The sequence below is a fragment of the Montipora capricornis genome, chromosome 4, assembly GCF_036669925.1.
Source record: "Montipora capricornis isolate CH-2021 chromosome 4, ASM3666992v2, whole genome shotgun sequence".
In the NCBI taxonomy this organism is placed as follows: Eukaryota; Metazoa; Cnidaria; class Anthozoa; order Scleractinia; family Acroporidae; genus Montipora; species Montipora capricornis.
The window spans coordinates 3,182,246-3,199,939 of NC_090886.1; the positions used below are offsets into that span (position 1 = coordinate 3,182,246).

At 38.6% G+C, this 17,694-nt stretch overlaps 3 protein-coding genes across 4 annotated transcripts in view; 2 read left to right on the forward strand and 1 right to left on the reverse strand.

Moving 5' to 3' along the window:
* On the reverse strand, window positions 1–4,159 carry LOC138045217 (ankyrin repeat and protein kinase domain-containing protein 1-like). Its single transcript, XM_068891631.1, has 3 exons — window positions 3,982–4,159; window positions 2,809–2,940; window positions 1–1,047 (listed from the first exon to the last, which is right to left on the reverse strand). Exons 2-3 carry the CDS (start codon window positions 2,852–2,854, stop codon window positions 263–265), a joined length of 831 nt encoding a protein of 276 aa, XP_068747732.1. The 5' UTR covers window positions 2,855–2,940; window positions 3,982–4,159; the 3' UTR covers window positions 1–262.
* The window catches only part of LOC138045218 (eukaryotic translation elongation factor 1 epsilon-1-like), a 14,784-nt gene continuing 790 nt past the window's right edge, over window positions 3,701–17,694 (forward strand). Inside the window, exons 1-5 of one of the 2 annotated variants that reach the window (XM_068891633.1) lie at window positions 3,701–3,769; window positions 4,116–4,305; window positions 5,242–5,442; window positions 8,318–8,473; window positions 9,908–10,002. In XM_068891633.1, coding sequence (XP_068747734.1) covers window positions 4,186–4,305; window positions 5,242–5,442; window positions 8,318–8,473; window positions 9,908–9,979 — 549 coding nt within the window. In that variant the 5' untranslated portion in view covers window positions 3,701–3,769; window positions 4,116–4,185 and the 3' untranslated portion in view covers window positions 9,980–10,002. Of the gene's footprint in view, window positions 3,770–4,115; window positions 4,306–5,241; window positions 5,443–8,317; window positions 8,474–9,907; window positions 10,208–17,694 lie in introns of those variants that run through there. The other variant, XM_068891632.1, reaches the window with a different exon arrangement.
* Window positions 12,212–13,291, forward strand: LOC138046004 (uncharacterized). The gene has a single exon (XM_068892691.1). It carries the CDS (start codon window positions 12,212–12,214, stop codon window positions 13,289–13,291), a length of 1,080 nt encoding a protein of 359 aa, XP_068748792.1.

Genomic DNA, 17,694 nt, shown 5'->3' on the forward strand with positions numbered 1-17,694 from the left:
TAAAAGTGTACCACGAATTTATTTGATTTAGAAGATTTTCTCCGGTGGAATTAATTAAAATAGTTAAATAAAATCCTCAATAAATAATAATTTATCAAAAATAATTACAAATTCCTTGATATCTGTGATATTTGCAGTCCGTGTGTGTGAACGACAGAGAAACGTCTCGTAAAAATGTTGGTATCAAACATGCAAGGATTTCTTCTTTTTACTTAATAAAATGCATTAGAAAGATAAGACCGTATATGGAATGTAGTTCTAGTTATGACTTTAGTCTTAGCTTCCTCCTCAAGGCGATGGGAAGAGGGAGTTTGTCAAATCCATAAATTCCAATAACTTTCCTTACGGCTCCCCTGATGACAGCAAGACAAGAAGATTCCAAACTCGAACATCCCGGATTAAGAGCGCCAAGTAGAATACTCCGAATACTTTTCGATTGACATCTGTTCAGTGGGGTCAGGTTGCTGCTATCTGCTTGGTTAATCCTAGCGCCAGATAACACCAAAGCCTTGACAACTGTTTCAAATTGTCCAATCACAGCCAAGTGCAGCGGAGTATACCAACAGTAATTTTCCGTGCAATTTAAATCTGCCCCACAAAGAAAGAGCGCGGTGACACTTGCCTCGCTGCCGTTATGGGCTGCTACGTGCAATGGCGTGTATCCTGCGTGATTCCGCGCGTGGACATCCGCTTTGTGACGAAACAGTAGTTCAATGATTTCGTCATTGCCCAGTGCTGCGGTGAAATGGAGAGGTGTGTCGCGGAATAGAAGATCGCTGCTGTAGTTTACGTCGGCTCCAAACTGACACAGCAGCTCAACAGTTGTTATCAAGTATTCAGAATCCGATGCTACGAGGGCAAGCAGAAGGGGAGTATAACCTAACGAATCGATACAATTAACTTCAGCTCCACGCAGCAAGAGATTGCGAATTTCAACTGGTTCAGCTCCGGCGCTGACAGCAGTCCTGAGCTGGCTGTTGAGAAATCTCTGATCTGTAGAGTGTTCCGTGTCGTACTGAAATCTTTTAAAAATACTCCGCAACGACCCTACAATGAGCAAAAAGTAAATAAAATGTTAACCCTTTGATTTCCAGGATTGATCAGTATGTTAAAGCTCAATTTCAATACACTGTTCGGATAGACAAGTACTGAGAAGGAAGATTACTATCAGCTACTAGTACCACTACTACTATGATTACTACTGCTACTATGATTGTGATGTAACACTAAAATTCTCATGACCAGCCAAGGAAGAAATATATTGAAGTAGTTGGGAAATATATTTTTTAGATCATGGTAGTCAAAGGTTGTAAGAGAAGACATGAAACGGTGTCGGATGCACCTCCATTGCAATGATTTTATGTCACACGCATACCAAAGTGACCCACGGGAACTCGCGATCGAGTATTTTTAGTTGCTCAAAAGCAAAAACAAAACTCGGAGTCTTTTTAAGCATTGTTGGTAGAAAAAGACGCTATATAAAATGAATTCCTTACCCGTCAAGTTTTGAGAGTTTCGATGAGGCCGTTTTGTTGGTCAACAGAGAGTCAACGTGAGTTCATGAAGAAAATTGCGGCAAGGAGTATGAACTATCTATAACTAATTTTTTTCTCCTTTGGCATACCGTAAAATGGTTTTGGGGTACTTTTTTCCGCAAACAACTTCTTATGTAGAAGAAAATTTAACATATACGGCAAACGAGAAAATGCCTACTTTCACGTAGAAACGGCAAGCGGCAACCGGCAAACGTAGAAAATGGCGGGAAAATCATGGTCACGTGGCCACTTTTGCCGCTCGAGTTTCACGTAAACGTGATGTTACATCTGATTGTTGAGAAACATGTTGGCGCGTTTAGTTTGTCATGTTGGACAACACAACGTGATCTTTTTTACGAGAGGAAATAAGCCGCGGCTTACTCTGGCCGCGGCGTACATAATACGCGAAAGGAACTATTTATACGAGTTTAAACTCCCAGGCTAGGATAAGCCGCGGCTTGAGAAAGCCGTTAACGTAGATTTTGTACCATTTATACGTGGTGTTCGCGTCTTATGTAAGCCAAGGCGAGAGTAAGCCGCCGCTTATTTTCTGTCGTATAAATGGCCCTAATGTGTCTAAGTTTGGCCGCGCGCCAAAGCCCCAAGGGACAATGGTGTTGGTTCAACTGGAAGGGACTGAAACTTTTGGTGCTTTTTTGGTTTCAAAATTCCCTCTCTGTTTTACTTAATTAAGACTACCTTATGAAACGTAGCGGATGTGACGAAGCAGTAGTTCAATGATTTCGTCATTGCCCAGTGCTGCGGCGAAATGGAGAGGTGTGTCGCGGACCAAAAGATCGCTGCTGTAGTTTACGTCGGCTCCAAACTGACACAGCAGCTCAACAGTTCTTATCAAGTATTCAGAATCCGATGCTGCGAGGGCAAGCGGAAGGGGAGTGTAACCTTAAGAATCGATACAATTAACTTCAGCTCCACGCAGAGCTGAGATTGCGAATTTCAACTGGTTCAGCTCCCGCGCTATTTTCCTCCAAGGGAAACGCATCACCCATTTCGATCCATTGTAATTAAAAGTTCTCTAAAGTTTTAACGTAATGAATTTTAAGAATTCGACTCTTTCTCTACAAGTTAACTTGAAAAATAAATTAACTGAAAGCCTTATCCATTAAAACGACTTTTTAAATCGGTTTTAGCCAACAAATGCCTGGTCAGGGAATCGAGTTTGGACACCAAGCTATGCGTTCCGTTCCATTATTCGAACTTTGGTATAACCATTTTTTTGTCCAGAATAATGTTGTGACTGAAGGGTACCTACTTTCCTCCTTGGCCTTTTTTAGTCGACGACTTGGAATTCGTGGCATCTTCAGTTGTCGTTACTTCGGTTTTGATATAGTCCAGTACCTTGATCGTGTCGGCCTATTTCGGTTCCAATTCACGTTCTTTTAACCTGTAAGTAAGGATCAGAATACATCTAAACCCATCCACAACCTTTTCATTCACTCTTTGCAGATATATAATACTAAGAATTGGTCCATGACAAGTATGGGAAAAAATACTCTTTAGTTACAGTTGTGAGCGATTGCGACACGAGCAACTCGCACGTCAGCTTTTTACGCGTGACCATCGCGCGCAATGGTCACGCGTCTTTGTTCAATTCAAAGAGGAAGAACACAGTAGTATCCCAAGACTGAAATCATTTCCCAAACCTAAGATATCGACCATCTGGAACGTGACCAACATTCACGGCTTTTTAATGTTCGTGCCTCACTTAAAAATCAAAGAAACTGCAATGTTTAAAAAGAAGTTCGGTAATGCCATTTATACAGGCGTGCTCATAATGAACAATCTAGAGAATAAATGGGACCAGTTAACCCGGCACTTGAATGACGAGTGGCCTGTTTTGGGTGATGCTAGGGAATTGACTTGAGGATACTCGGCTTTTTTTGTCTATCCCTTAAATACACTTCCCAATTTCTTTGTCATTGATGATTTTAATATTACTTTGAACATTTTTCCTTGAATATCACGTGAACCAAGAATGCAAGAAAAGATAGGAAATCTTTTTGAAAAACTCAAACCATTTTCGGGTGAAGAAAGTGAAGAAGCCTTCATTCTGTCGAATTTTCATAACAACGGAACGCCTTTCCCAACGTGGCTTGTGGTAAGACGGAACTAAATTTGCATATTTACTTTACCTGCCAGAACTTGTCTATTCAAAACGTTCGAGAGATGAACAGAGCTCAAAACCACGATATCTAAGATCGGCTGAAGAAAGTGTAAGAAATAATTGGTCTTAACTATTTAGGAGTTCTGATATCTTTAGAAGGCTCTTTTGTCCTTTACATTTAATTTTCAGTGTCTAGTTTTATTCGCTTCTATTGTACACAGAAGCACAAATAGACAATCTAGATGATTGATGAGTTCTACTATGAAGGGATGATGAAGAAAGGCTTTCAAGTTACTCTTAGAACAGCAATTAACATCCTACCTTTTTTGGAGTTGTGTCAAAAATCCATCGAGAAAATTAGAATTAGAAAGTTTCTCGAACCGTGCTTCGTTTTCAACTCGATATTGATTTTAGTAGATTTTCTTTGTTTTGGTTTCTTTGTTTCCTGTTTTTAGCTCGTTTCCAGCGTCAGTGGTCGCGTCAGTGCAGATACCAGTCTGTCAGCGGTTATTACCAATTTTCAACATGGCGGCCGTCACTTTGGCGTTAAATGGCTGCGATGAAATAGAAAATTTACTGAAGTTTTGTGACATATCGAGCGAGAGTATACGAGTGAAAGATACAGAAGTGCTTAGTTTATCCAAGGTAACTGTTTATCTGACGGTTTATTAGGGATAGGTTCCCTGACAGGGGCGGATCCATAACGGTTTCCACCGTTTTACGACAGGACGTGAACAATCGATGAAACCGATGATCGGAAAATCAATCGATCAATCGATGACAATCGATGCCAATTAATCGATTGATATCGATAATCGATGAACAATCGATGCACAGGTTTTTTGTGATTATCGATTTCATCGATTATCAATTTTTATCGATTATCGATGCCAATCGATCAGTTAATTGAAATCGATTGTAACTGCATACAAACAATCCGGTGAACGAATTTAAATCTCAAACATTTGTGCGTACTGCGAGTGCGTATACGCTCATGCTGGAACGTGTGGGATACCAAAACTTTTTTTAACGCCAATCGATGACAATCGATGAGTTGCGACCACTTTTGTGTGAGTATCGATCGATCATCGATTGGCCGATGCCAATCGATGCCAATTAACTAACAAGGCATCGATTGTCATCGATTGATCAATTGATTTTCCGATCATCGGTTTCATCGATTGTTCACGTCCTGTTTACGAAAATCGGTCAGAAACATGGTAAAAGGGACTTTGGACAGTTAAAATCCAAACATTCCCGGGGGAGCGTGCCCCAAGAACTCCCTAGAAACTTTTTCGTTGTTTTGGAAACCGGTCATTATTTATCCTACATGTAGATCTGCCCCTGCCTGAGATGAACAAAAGTCGACGAAAGAAGAGCTTTTCACCCAAGCTTAAACGTCTTTAGAACAAAATTAATATGAACCCGAATCTCGATAATTTTTGAAACCAGCTTTCATGATTTTTGCTGTGACTTAAATCATTATTTTGTTGAACCCATCGAAGAGCACTATAGAATTCAGGGAATTTAAACACAACAATTACCCCGGTTATGGGGAAACATATTGATTTCTCTTCACAGGTACCATCCTTAACTTTATGCACTGGGCAAACCGTAACTGGACTCCGAACAGTAGCTGCTTATCTCTCCAAGATATCCAATCGAACATTATTGGGTTGTTCAGTTCTAGAGCGAGCTCAAGTTGATCAATGGATGGAGTACATACAGGTTGAGCTTGGGTTTAAATTGAAACAAGGAACATTAACAAAGAGAGCTCTAAAGGTTAGAGTATTGTAGGATTCCAGGGGTCATTTAACCCACTGGGAGTGAGACTTCACGGATTCTATTGTTTAACATCAGACGTCAATTTTACTTGTCAACTGGGGGCTTCCTGAGGCACCTAGCCTGCAGAGCAGTCGTTTTTTGGCAGGCGTACACTTGTTCGTAATGGGCCACCATTTTGAAAGAACACAGCCAGTAAAGGATTGTCGCGAGGGGTGGGGGAAGGGGCAGAGAGGGCAGAAAAAAATGCCTTCACCGTCCCCCTTTACCATTTCATACTGTCCTCCTCTCACTGAGTGCAATTTTCTTGACTCGCCCCAGGCCTCTGTTAGTCTCGCTATCCAAGATGTCGGCCAATAATTCTTATCAAAACAACAATTCCTTGATTGGCAGCCACATATTTTTGTGATTACACTTCATTCTTGTCCCCAAGGTTGCAACTCTTTCAGTCAGCATCGCTGTCGGGGTTTAAAAATAATTATGTGATCTCTAAAAGTATAGACCACTTTTTTGTGGCTTTTATTCTCTCAAATCTTTTAGATTCAGCGAATTTCGTGGTGCGGATCATTCCTGCCATGGTGATCTTTGGTGCTGACTGAAAAGATTGCAGCCTCTGGGAAAAAAAAAAGGCATGCACACACAGTTGACTAGATGTTAACCTTATAATTATACAGTCCAGCAGTATTCATGGCTTTTTGCTGCCTATCTAAGTCACATTCTCATAAAAATAATATTTATTTTGCCAGTGAAAGTATACAATACTGTGCTGTATTTATCAAATTGACTACAAGTTCGAGTTTTCTGTGATTCAATAATAATCCAATATGGCGCGTAGCGCCAAGTTGACCATATTTTTGACTCACAGAAAACAAGAAAGGAGTAGTCTAATTAATATTGTTTGAATAGAAAATTATCCACTCACATACCATGTACACGTACGTTGAAATTTAACCCAATTTTTATTGATTTTGTTTTGGGTTTTGGTCAAAAAGCATGCTTTATTACTACTCACTATCTTTCACGCAATAGTGAGTAGCGAGCCAATCAGACTACAGGATTTATAAAAGTATGTGAGAGGACATGTACTGAAAAGTGATAGATGGCCAATTTAAACTAAATATGCAATGGCCAACTGCCATCTGAAACTGAATATTACAAGGAGGACAAAATAAGACTAAGGGGGGGGGGGACGATAATGTTAATAAAGAATAACAATGCTTCCTTCCTTCACTATCTCTTTGCACCTGTTCATGTTCTTACAGTGATAATCGTATTCCAACAAACAAGCTCAGTGAATTAAGTGTGAGGATTTCAGAGCAACAGGTCTTGTTAGATCCTCAATGACTGTAAAATCTGTTTCAACTTGTCTCTGATCCATCTTCATTTAGCTTTAAAGTGCCCCTGTGACCAAAAAGTCAATTCATATTTTTCTTTGGATTTCAAAGCTATGTTAACAAAACACTAAGTGACCCACGTTTTAAGCCTTGATTTCAAAAAGACACCTCTAAAATTTAACTGTAATTTTCCTATTTAATGGTCCGCCATTACTAACATTATGTTCTTGAGAGAGCTGGATCCAGGAGAAAATGACGTCAAATTAAAGGCTCATTAGTTTAAGAATGCAAGACGTGTCTACGCTGCAGAATTAAGATGCAGCATGGAGGTTTTGGGCTTTCAGACTTTTTAACACACGCTTTGCATATATAATAAGCTGCGTTCACACGCTGAAATTTTAAGCTAGTGAGCCTCTGACGTCACTATTCCCTGGATCCAACCTTCTGAGGTCCAATCGGTCAGTTTTGAATGTGAGTAATGGCGGACCGTGAAATTCAAAACTTACATGTACACTCAAAGTAAACGGCCTTTGGATAAAAATCAAAGCTCAAAATTTTGCCAGTCAGGTGTTATGCAAACACACTTTCAAAATCTGAAGGAAAAAAGGAAATGGTTTTTTGATCACAGGGGCACTTTAATTTAAATGACTCATAACAAAGTCGTCAACATATGGGGGAAAAAAACAATGTTTTGTTAAATAATAGCATACAGCATGGCCTTAAGTGATGTTTTACTACACAAACATTTTCACAGAGCTCTTGAGAGTCCATCGTTGAGTTTACCTGCATATGCCACAGGTACTGTTCCTTTTAAAGGGTATCTTCATGTTGGCACCCATTTAAACCTCATAAGATATCATATTCTCAAACACAAGGCTTATGACACAATACCTTAGAGAAATACCCAACGAGATGTGCTCCTTCCCTGTCGACTTCTGTTAGCAAGTAAAACATAAATGGTTCCACATCAAAGTACAAGGTTTTGTGGTCCAGGAACAATTTGGCCAGCAAGCAAATGTTCTGACAATATATTGAAACAGATAAAGAAAAAAAAACAAGCAGTGAGCAAAAACAAGGCGGTACTGCCATATATGGACTATATAGGTATGTGCCGCTGTGAAGCGTATGGTTTTCAAGCAGTTTACTCTAGGATAGAGTATATAAAGCATAGTGTTTGGGTCTAGGATAGGGTATCATTTTTCACGAAAGTGACCAGTCGCTTGAAGATTTTATCAAGAGTAAGGAAACCAGAAATTCCTGCTCCAAAACATAAAAAAATTGAGTCTTTTACGCAACTCAGCCTCAACGGTGTTTATAAATGGCTATCATGAAACACTTCTGGATATTATTAACTGTCAAGTATCGGTACTTAGACGGAAATCGGTGGGAGTTTACTCTAGTATAGGGTAGCAAAATTCAGCTGAACAAGCTCTGGTATAGACTAAGGGTTCCAGGGTCCCAGTGGTTCCCATTTCTTTATTTAACATTTAGGTCCAATGTGCCAATCTTACATTACCAATGTAAAATCTTTTTCTTGATAGGATTTGGACAAATTCCTTTCACATAAAGTTTATCTGGTGGGTTCACAGCTGACACTGGCTGATATTATGTTATACTACTCTCTACATGTGGAAATGCTTGAGATGACTGTTTATGAAAAGGAACAACTGATCAACCTATCAAGATGGTTTGATCAGGTATGCTTTTTAATAACAATTGGATGAGATTTGTATATGTTGATTTAATTTGATTTTATTATAATATTTTGCCCTCAGCATCTGAAGTTGAAGGGCACTTGAAAAGCCCTTGAAAAAAGGATTGGGGGAAACTGCTTGAAAACTGCTTGAATTTTTTCTTGGGTGAAAATTATTGATCTTGAGATTACATAATGCTAAGTTCAAGAGACTATTCAAAAATTGAGCCCAAATTTGACTATTGGGGAAAGATAAATGCAAAAAGCTCTGATTAAAATGCCTGGTGGCATACACTTAACTTGCAGGACGTAGGATAGAATATCAAGCTAGGCTTTTTCAGCAAAGAAAACACAAAAACATGATGAATGGTGTAGAAATTGTCTTACAAACACTTCTTGAAAGCTCAATTTCTGGTTCTTGTAAACTCCTTGAATACTCTTGGAATTTTATACACAAAATCCAGTACAAAACCCTGCAAACCAGTTGGCTATTTACAAGTGCAGTGGAGAAGCTGAACCAGGATCAAATGCAGGTTGTGGTCAGAATGGGTCCTCAGACCCCGGGATGTCCAGATCTTGAAGCAACCGTACCCCAACGACAGGGCTGCACAGCCTAATTCCTCCATTTAGAACAACATGACAAAGCACGTCAATATGAAATCATGACATATGCCAACAACTCAAGATGAGTGTTTGCTGCCTACATGTATATTGAAGTCTCAGAGACTACACTATTGTCCATTTTATGTTTTATCTAAAAACAGCCTGTTATATAATTATATATATAAAGGTAGTCTGCTACAAGCCTAGAACTTAGGTCCAGCAGGCCAGCGCTTATCTCCGGTTTCTGTAGCATGAAGCGACAAGGAGTGTTTCTACTCCCCCCGGGATGAGATGCTAGTCCATCGCAGGGTTACCCCCAGCATTTTTGCTGGTACCCATTTATACACCTGGGCGGAGAGAGGCACCGTGAGAGTAATTAGTGTCTTGCCCAAGAACACAACACAATCTCCCCGGCCAGGACCCGAACCCGGACCACTCGATCCGGAGTCGAGCACACTGACCATGAGGCTACCACGCCTGAGTCCTACTATAAATGGGTAGGCCCATTTTCATTATGATCACACATCAACCAATAATAAATTATTATTTGGTTTTGTTCTTCAAAATAAAATTAATATGATACTTGCAGATGACTTAAATCTTTCCAGGCTAAATTTTGAGAATTTTATTACAACAACACAGCCAAACCCCCAATGATTACCCAAAATGATGATTCTAAGTAGTTGTATTGCACAAGTTTAGAGCTTTCAATATAAACTGTGAATTGACTGACATAGAAACTTTTGACATTTTGGCTGGTGGCTTATGGGAGGTGGTCATGATATTGTCTTGCAACGTTTTCTACATAAATTTGCCTTCTTTGTTTGTTATGCAGGTCCAGTGTTACCCTGGTGTGCGGCAATACTTGTCTGAAGTGTCATTTTTGCGAAACACTCTTTATCTGTGATTTGTGACTGGCCCAAAAATGTCGTATGTACAAAGCATTAATGGTTTAAGATCCAAAGGATTTAGTTCATTCTAAATGTAATAATATTCATGATTGTGATGTTTCATTAATATAACAATGTCCTGTACATGAATACCTTATTTAAAAATTACTGACATTTATGTTGTTTGATAAAAATGAAATTAATTGAAGGACTCTGGAAATAAAAACAGCCTACAGGTTTTAGTATCTTTTTGGGTGTTTCTTGTATTTTGCTCAAAGTTACACTGTAGCTAGATGTATTTGCATGTGTCCAAACAATATAGGGAACACAAGTGTTTATTATTGGAAAACTGCCAGCCTCACCCTCCCTGGCTTTGCTCAACACCTCTGCAAATACAGTCATCTATTTCAAAGAATGTGATTGTTTACATCAGATACTTGGCATAAACGTTTGTCCTTGAATTTCACAAGCATGCTTGCATTGTATTTTTCCATTTCTCTAGCCCTTTTTCCTTGTAAAGTATAACATTGTCATCTTTGTTTTAAAGTCTAGCTATTCTTGAGTATATAACATTGTCATCTTTGTTAAAGTCTAGCTATTCCGAATTAATTGTTTCTTGTTTTCTTCAACTTTAAAACAACATGATTTACATCTGGGGAGAAAAAATACTAGGCTGGTTGCTAAAAGGATGGTTAGCACTAACTGTTGATTTTAAAAGAGATATCAGAACTTATTGGTTTCCATTTCATTTAACACTGGTCACCACTAACCAGACTTCAAGCAACCAGAGCCTGGACTTTATTACAGTCAAAACAGCTCAAGTGTTCCTTTGACGAGTGGATTAATGAGTTTATTATTGCAAATAATTTTGATATCAGTAAGCATTTGAAAAATCTGTTTGTCGGATGAATAGTGCAAAATTCAAATCAAGCCTCAGTTGAAAACTCGAATTTTGATTGGAATATTGCTGGCTTCCGGTGCAAGGCCGGCGTGGAAATTTCACAGGTTTACTGATTAATGTTCCATAATCTTCCAAACAACCATCATTTCACTATGTTTTTTCGAATTAAAGATTGGATGGAGAAATGAATTTGAAAATAAAGGCAAATCATGCTTGTTAAGACCTTGGCAGATTATGCAAATTGGTACACCTGTTAAATTTTCACGCCGTCCTCGCACTGGAAGCGAGCAATAGTCCAATCAAAATTCAAGATTTGACCTGAGGCTTGATTTGAATTTTGCATCATACGACTGACAACCAGATTGTTGAAATGATCCCTGAAATCAAATTTGCAATAATGAACTCATTCATCCACTCATTAGAGGAACGTTTGAGCTGTTTTGACTGTTACGTGTTTACGACACGGCATCAATTTGTAACTGGAGTGTGAATTGAAAGGAAGATATGAATTTCTCATAGATTAACTAAGTTCCCATTCATTTAAGTGAGAACACATGCAAATGTAAACCAAAGTAAAAGTGAACACTGCTAGAATACAGTTTTTTTAATATAATTTTAACACGAAGTACAAAGTTATTTTAAGCAATGTATTTTCAAGATTTACTAAATTTTGTTGGGTCCCATTTTGTTGCTTCAAAAGCCATAAGATATTAAAATCCAAAGAAGAAATTAATACCCCTTCTATTAAAGTTAACAACTGTATAATTAACATTTATTGTACGAGGGCACACTGGAAATGAAGTGATAGATAACACGCCAAGTTGGTTATAATCATTTCATATCCACCAAGCCAAGTAGAATAATAATTATTAATTATTGTTTTATTAAAAACTCCCGGATCAAAGCATCGATTTCTGCCTCGGTCAATTACAGCCCAAAATGGCTTTTGTTGGCAACTCTTTCTCAGAGCCTCAAAAATGTTTTCAGCTCGCTTTATTGCTGATGCGTTCCTTGACCATATTAGGTATATGAACTGATAGCCTGTGTCTGGAGAACCAATGAAAATTCCGGAAATCTGATCTGTAGTTCAGTTTTTAATAATACTACCATTTGCGTCCATCCTTGAAGTGTGACGAATTTTGCGCGTAGTTTTACTTTTCAAACGTTAACGGTTTAGTCTCATACCTGTCACGTTTTACCAATGAAACGTTAGCAGTCAGGTCACGAAATTGGTAACGTTTTTGGCGCCAAAAGGTCATGTTTTGATCACGTCCTGTGCATGTTTACCAGTTTTTCCCGCTCACTTAAATATATATATATATACGTTTTGCAAATTAAGCTTACTAGAATGGAGGCGAGAAAAGTGAACCAATTTGGCAGAAGTTACAGACCTGGAGTGGCATTGGCTCAAGATCTTAAATTCTTGATCATTGATAGCATTATCAGAGACGGAGGCGACAGAATTACGGGTTATATTCCACGGAGTGTTACACAATTTGCAAGGGAGTTGCGTGTTTCTGTAAACACGGTAAAATCGGTGTGGTTTAGATATTGCGAAGAAATGATAACAACGCCGAAACCTAAAGGAGGCTTGACATTCGAAAAACTAAAGGAAGATGACCGCGAACTCATTGAAGTTTTGAAGCTCCACTCTCCATCCATATCCCTTTCTGAAATAATGGAGGAGTTAGAACAACTTGGAGGACAAGAAATTTCAATGTCGGCCGTTTCACGAGCCATAAAAAGCAGGCTACCTTCCGGTGACCAGTATTCACGAAAAAAACTTACAAAAGTGGCAATGGAGCGATTCACCCCAGATAACTTATTTTATACTCAGCTGTTTATCAATTACGTATCTTCAAAAGATCCAAGGAACCTGAAATTTTTCGACGAAGCGGGAATAAAGATTCCTGACGTGGGAACTCGCACGTATGGACACAGCCCGAAAGGATCACGATGTGTAGAAGTGGGGAGGAAACTCGAATCTCCGAATACAACTTTAAATATGCTGGTTTCTCTGAATGGCCCAGAGTATTATAGTATCGTAAGCGGGGCTACAAACACAGTCCGTTTTCTTTCATTTTTTCAAGAGGCAGGTGAAAGTGTTAACATTGAGACGGGTAGACCGTGTCTCGAAGTCGGTGACATTGTTATTATGGATAATTTATCTTCTCATCATTTTGAAGGAGGTGAGATTTTGGAAGAATGGTTTGGTACCATGGGAATTGAGTTGTTATATACGCCTTCATATTCTCCAGATCTTAACCCAATAGAGTTTTGTTTTAATAAAATTAAATGTGAATTGAATGGTAACTTGAAGGAACTTGTTCATTCCAATACTAATTTAGCAATAGCAGAAGCAGTTGAGACTATCAGAGCACGGGATATGGCTGGATTTTACGAAGCTACAGATTACCTGTTTGTATGAGGACTGTATAGACCTCTTTCATAATGGCGGCCAAATAAGTTATTCTTTTGTTTTAATGCTAATAAGCCCTACTAACCTCGCTACGACGAGCAAATTTCAAAAGAATATTTGTTTAAAACGAGGGCAGTAGGTCTAATTAACATAAAGACAAAAGAAGGTAAAGTTGGTCGCCATTTATGAAAGTGGTCTATAATATAACGCATGTCGGTAGTGTGCAATTTTTTTCTCCGAAATGCCGTTGAACCTTTCAATGTAAATGAAGTTATTCAAGTTCACATTTCCCAGAAAAGTTTGTAGTAGACCGGTATTAGTGGTGCCCGATGGACATATCATGGCAAACGGAGAAGCCATAGATATATTGCCAGTGTACGTGCCACTGAGTTCATTGTTATTTTAAATTGCACGCGTCCTTCAAATACAAATGAACACATATTTAACTTGAATTTCAGCGCAGAGGGTACAAAAATTACCGCGAAACCCCATGCCTTGGTTATCAGTGTCAGGAAATGTAGTTTTTCTATACCAAAAGTTGTGTTGACAATAAAAATAAGCGTATATATTTTGCCAGATCTGAGTACTTTTTGTACCGCCCAGGTTATAACATCGCAGACACTGTCATAGGTTAAAAGAGATGATTTGATTGTCATTAGGATATCAAGAAACGTAGTTTTTCTGAAAAGAAAATATTTATTTTTTTCAAAAGGTATAAAACATAGCTTTCACTTGCTGTCTTTTTCAACGGCTCGTGTGTACAAAGTTCTCTTTCTTGACACAAAAAACTCAACGCGGAACCTGTCAACAACAACTCGACTGATTAATTTAATTTTACATGAAAGATGTACAATATGAAAATATTAAAACACCAACGAAAGTCTTCAGTTCTCGCTATGACGAGTTCCTGATAAGTTTAACAATAGAGATGCAGCTTCATATTCACAAGCATCACTCGACTCCTGTTTAGTACTAATTGACCGGTTGAATTCTACAGTTTTCGTACTGTTTGTACTTGTAGTACAGGTCGCAGTACATGTGTTACACGGATCGGGAGGATATTGCATTGAATACTTGCTTGTGAGTGACTGACCCATTGCACCTACTGCTACAGAGAAATGGACGCCCGAAGGAAAAACTGCTGGGTGTGGAGGTGGCAAGAAGTCATAAGAGTAACTTGTGTTTACGCTATTTTCGCTTGTAGACTGTTCCCGCAGGCTTTCCCGGATCACCATTGCTAACTGCTCGGCCTCTTCCCCCTTATTTCTTGGAGCAGTATACAAAATTTGTGAAGAAATTGCCCCATCACTAGAACTGTTACATGCATGTTTACTACTGGGGAATTTTACACCATACCGCTCAAGGGACGGTTTTGCTGGATTTTCACGCTTGCGGCTGCCGCCCTGCTTTGACCTAGAAAATGCAAGACTGCCAGAATTATTGTCAGTAAGAGCTTTTTCTAAAATATTTCCGATGTCTTGTTTCCCAGGTATTTTTCCTCTAAAGTTCTTCTTACAGTATTCCTCCACGAGGTAAACATGTTTACGTAATAATGACCAGTGTTTGGTGCCGTTCACAAGGTATGCCGCCTTGTTCACTTCGAACAAGTCACTCTCGATGCGGTTTTGTACTTTGTCTTTCATTCTTTCAACAGCACTCTCTTTACTTTCCAACTCTTCGAATAACCTGTTAAGCTCACTTTGATGTCTCTTGATTTGACAACGCATTTCTTTCACGTTGAGTTCACCAGGATGAAATTTTTCCTCTCCACACTTAAAGACAGAGAAGCATTTCCCGTACACGCACGTACGAGCAGAGTGTCCTAAACGCAAATGGCAATTTCTGCAAATATTTCCATCTCGAGGATCAGACTTAACTCTTTCTAGTTTCATTTGAGTTTCGTGTACTTTCTCGCGCAGTTGCTGAATCTGGGACCTCTTCTGTTCAATTCTTTCTTCAGTTTTTATGATGTACCTTTCAAGAGGAGTTCTTTCACTGCATAAAGACGACTTTTCATGTTGATTTGTACGCGTTTCAATGATTTCTGTGGTCGTTGTCGAATCTTGCCCACCACCATCAACGTAGTTGAGGATATCTCTATTGAGAGAAACCCGGGCTGAGGGCCGTCCTTCAGTAGAGCTAGATTGACTGGATGGTTCAGCCCTCTCGACAGGCTTTGCTTTCACAGAAGGTGAAGAACCCTCGAATACTCTTAGCTTGAGTCGCTGAATGTCTGTTCCTACAATTAGTTTTGACGTGGAAATGGCAATTCTCAGGCTAATAATTTGCATCGTTATTCAAAACTACATACTCTCCTTCGTCATTTTCATACAGTATCCCGAACGTTAAAAAACGCATCTTAGGAATATTACTTGTTATGGCATTGTTCAACTCGTCAACAGTTTTTGGCGGAGCCATAAAAAAAACCCTCCTCGTATCACCAATTTCGACTTGCACTTGCATTTCCGACTCCATAGTTGCTTCGCACGTGAACCTGCCTTCACTGGATGTGAAACTTGAAAACATGCACAGCACGTGAACAAAACATGATTTTTTGGCGCCAAAAACGTTATCAATTTCGTGACCTGACTGCCAACGTTTCCTTGGTAAAACGTGACAGGTATGAGACTAAACCGTTAACGTTTGAAAAGTAAAGCTACGCACAAAATTCGTCACACTTCAAGGATGGACGCAAATGGTAGTATGTGTTATTGGTATAATAATTACATAGGTGATTATTGAAAATTCTCTGCACTGATTGGTTGCTCTTGAGGTGATTGACAGTTCCCCGATAATCACCTAAGCGGTTTTTTCAAAATGGCTGCTGCAAGTCGACAAAGAAATAAGTTGCTTTAAAGAAAATACATATTTTTTCAAATAATCACCCATGTAATTATACTAAAACAATTATTCACCTCAGGCTCGGTGAATATCAGTGAATAAAAACCTCGACTTTGTCTCATTTTTATTCACCAATATTAACCTTGCCTTTGGCGAATAATTGTAAAGTTTTCCACATTCTTACTCCAAAAAAGGATTATGAACTTACTGTACCAATGATAAGAAAATAAAAATTTAATATACAATCTATAAGTATAATAATAATAATAATATTAATAATAATAATAATAATAATAATAATAATATAATTTAATAATCATAAGAAACTGGAGCAAACACTGCTAAAGAGTGCTCAATACACGTGTGTGTAGAGCGGTTTATAGAATTAAATGACTGAATGAAAATACACAAGATTCCCTGCGACTCTGAGTTTCGTGCGTATGCACTCATCAGGCAGATTTAATGAGTGCAGCAACAACAATCTACTGAACAAACGATCCGAGCTTGTATCCAAATGCCGACATGAAAACAAGTTTTATCTCAAGAACAATTAAGGCTTATCCTACACAATAGCTATTGTATTGCGCTTGTTTTAGCTCAGCCAGTCTTACACCACACCCCCAGTTCCGCCCTTCTCACCCATTGTAATCAGGACCCCATTGTTCTACTCATTGTAAATATGTATATATAGCTAGCTAATAAGTCTGTTCTTCATTAAATCTGCCTGATGAGTGGATACGCACGAAACTCAGAGTCGCAGGGAATCTTGTGTATTTTCATCTAGTCATTTAATTCTAATAATATAATTTATTATTATAATAATGATATTATTATTATAAGGGAATATTTTAGAGATGGACTTAAATCCTCCATCTGATTTGTGCTGAAACATATACAAATAGCTAGACCTAAATTTCACACATGTACATGTAAATTTGTCCCAATAAGATGAGGTTTGTTCTTGTTGCACTGAACATTTAGCTGTGTTCAAAAGCTTCAAGTCTTGAGTCAAGAGGAAGCTTTAGCAATAAGGGCAGCAATGCCAAGGAAGTCATTTAGAAATATCGATTTTGCAGTCATGACTATTTCACATTTCTTATATTAGCAATGTACATTGTTGGCAAAGTAGGCCACAGCTGGATTGATAGGAATGTGTCAAAAATGATTAATTAACAGTTCTATGCTCACTGATCATCAAAACCTGATATGAGAAGGTAATTTTCACATTCTTGTTTTGCAGAGGACAGTGAAAAATGTACCAAAATGCATTAAGCACACTGCAATACCCTTTTCAGATATTGTACCTACAACCTGTGACAACATTCCTTGGAACAGTACACGAATATACAGATCTGAAGCTTTTGCAGCTTACTCTCGCCTAACAATGTTGTTTGCACGAGAGTTTCTGAGCCCATTTGATAAAACAACATTGTGGGAGCGCAAGGTATTGCAAAGTGATGCAACGATTTTGTTTCGAGGTTGTAGTTTTTCCTGCTGTTGCTTTTCTTGGTGCTAAAGCTCCCTGAATTGTCCACCCAGTTTTCAATGTGCACTATAAAGTGATTTCTTTC

What these genes read in the sequence shown, in the direction of transcription:
- LOC138045217 (XM_068891631.1), bottom strand. Translation starts at nt 2,854, where the DNA reads ATGCCACGAATTCCAAGTCGTCGACTAAAAAAGGCCAAGGAGGAAA. An exon ending in AAAAAAGGCCAAGGAGGAAA is followed by an intron (nt 1,048 to 2,808) that starts GTAGGTACCCTT and finishes TGCTCATTGTAG; the next exon opens with GGTCGTTGCGGAGTATTTTT.
- LOC138046004 (XM_068892691.1), top strand. Translation starts at nt 12,212, where the DNA reads ATGGAGGCGAGAAAAGTGAACCAATTTGGCAGAAGTTACAGACCTGGA.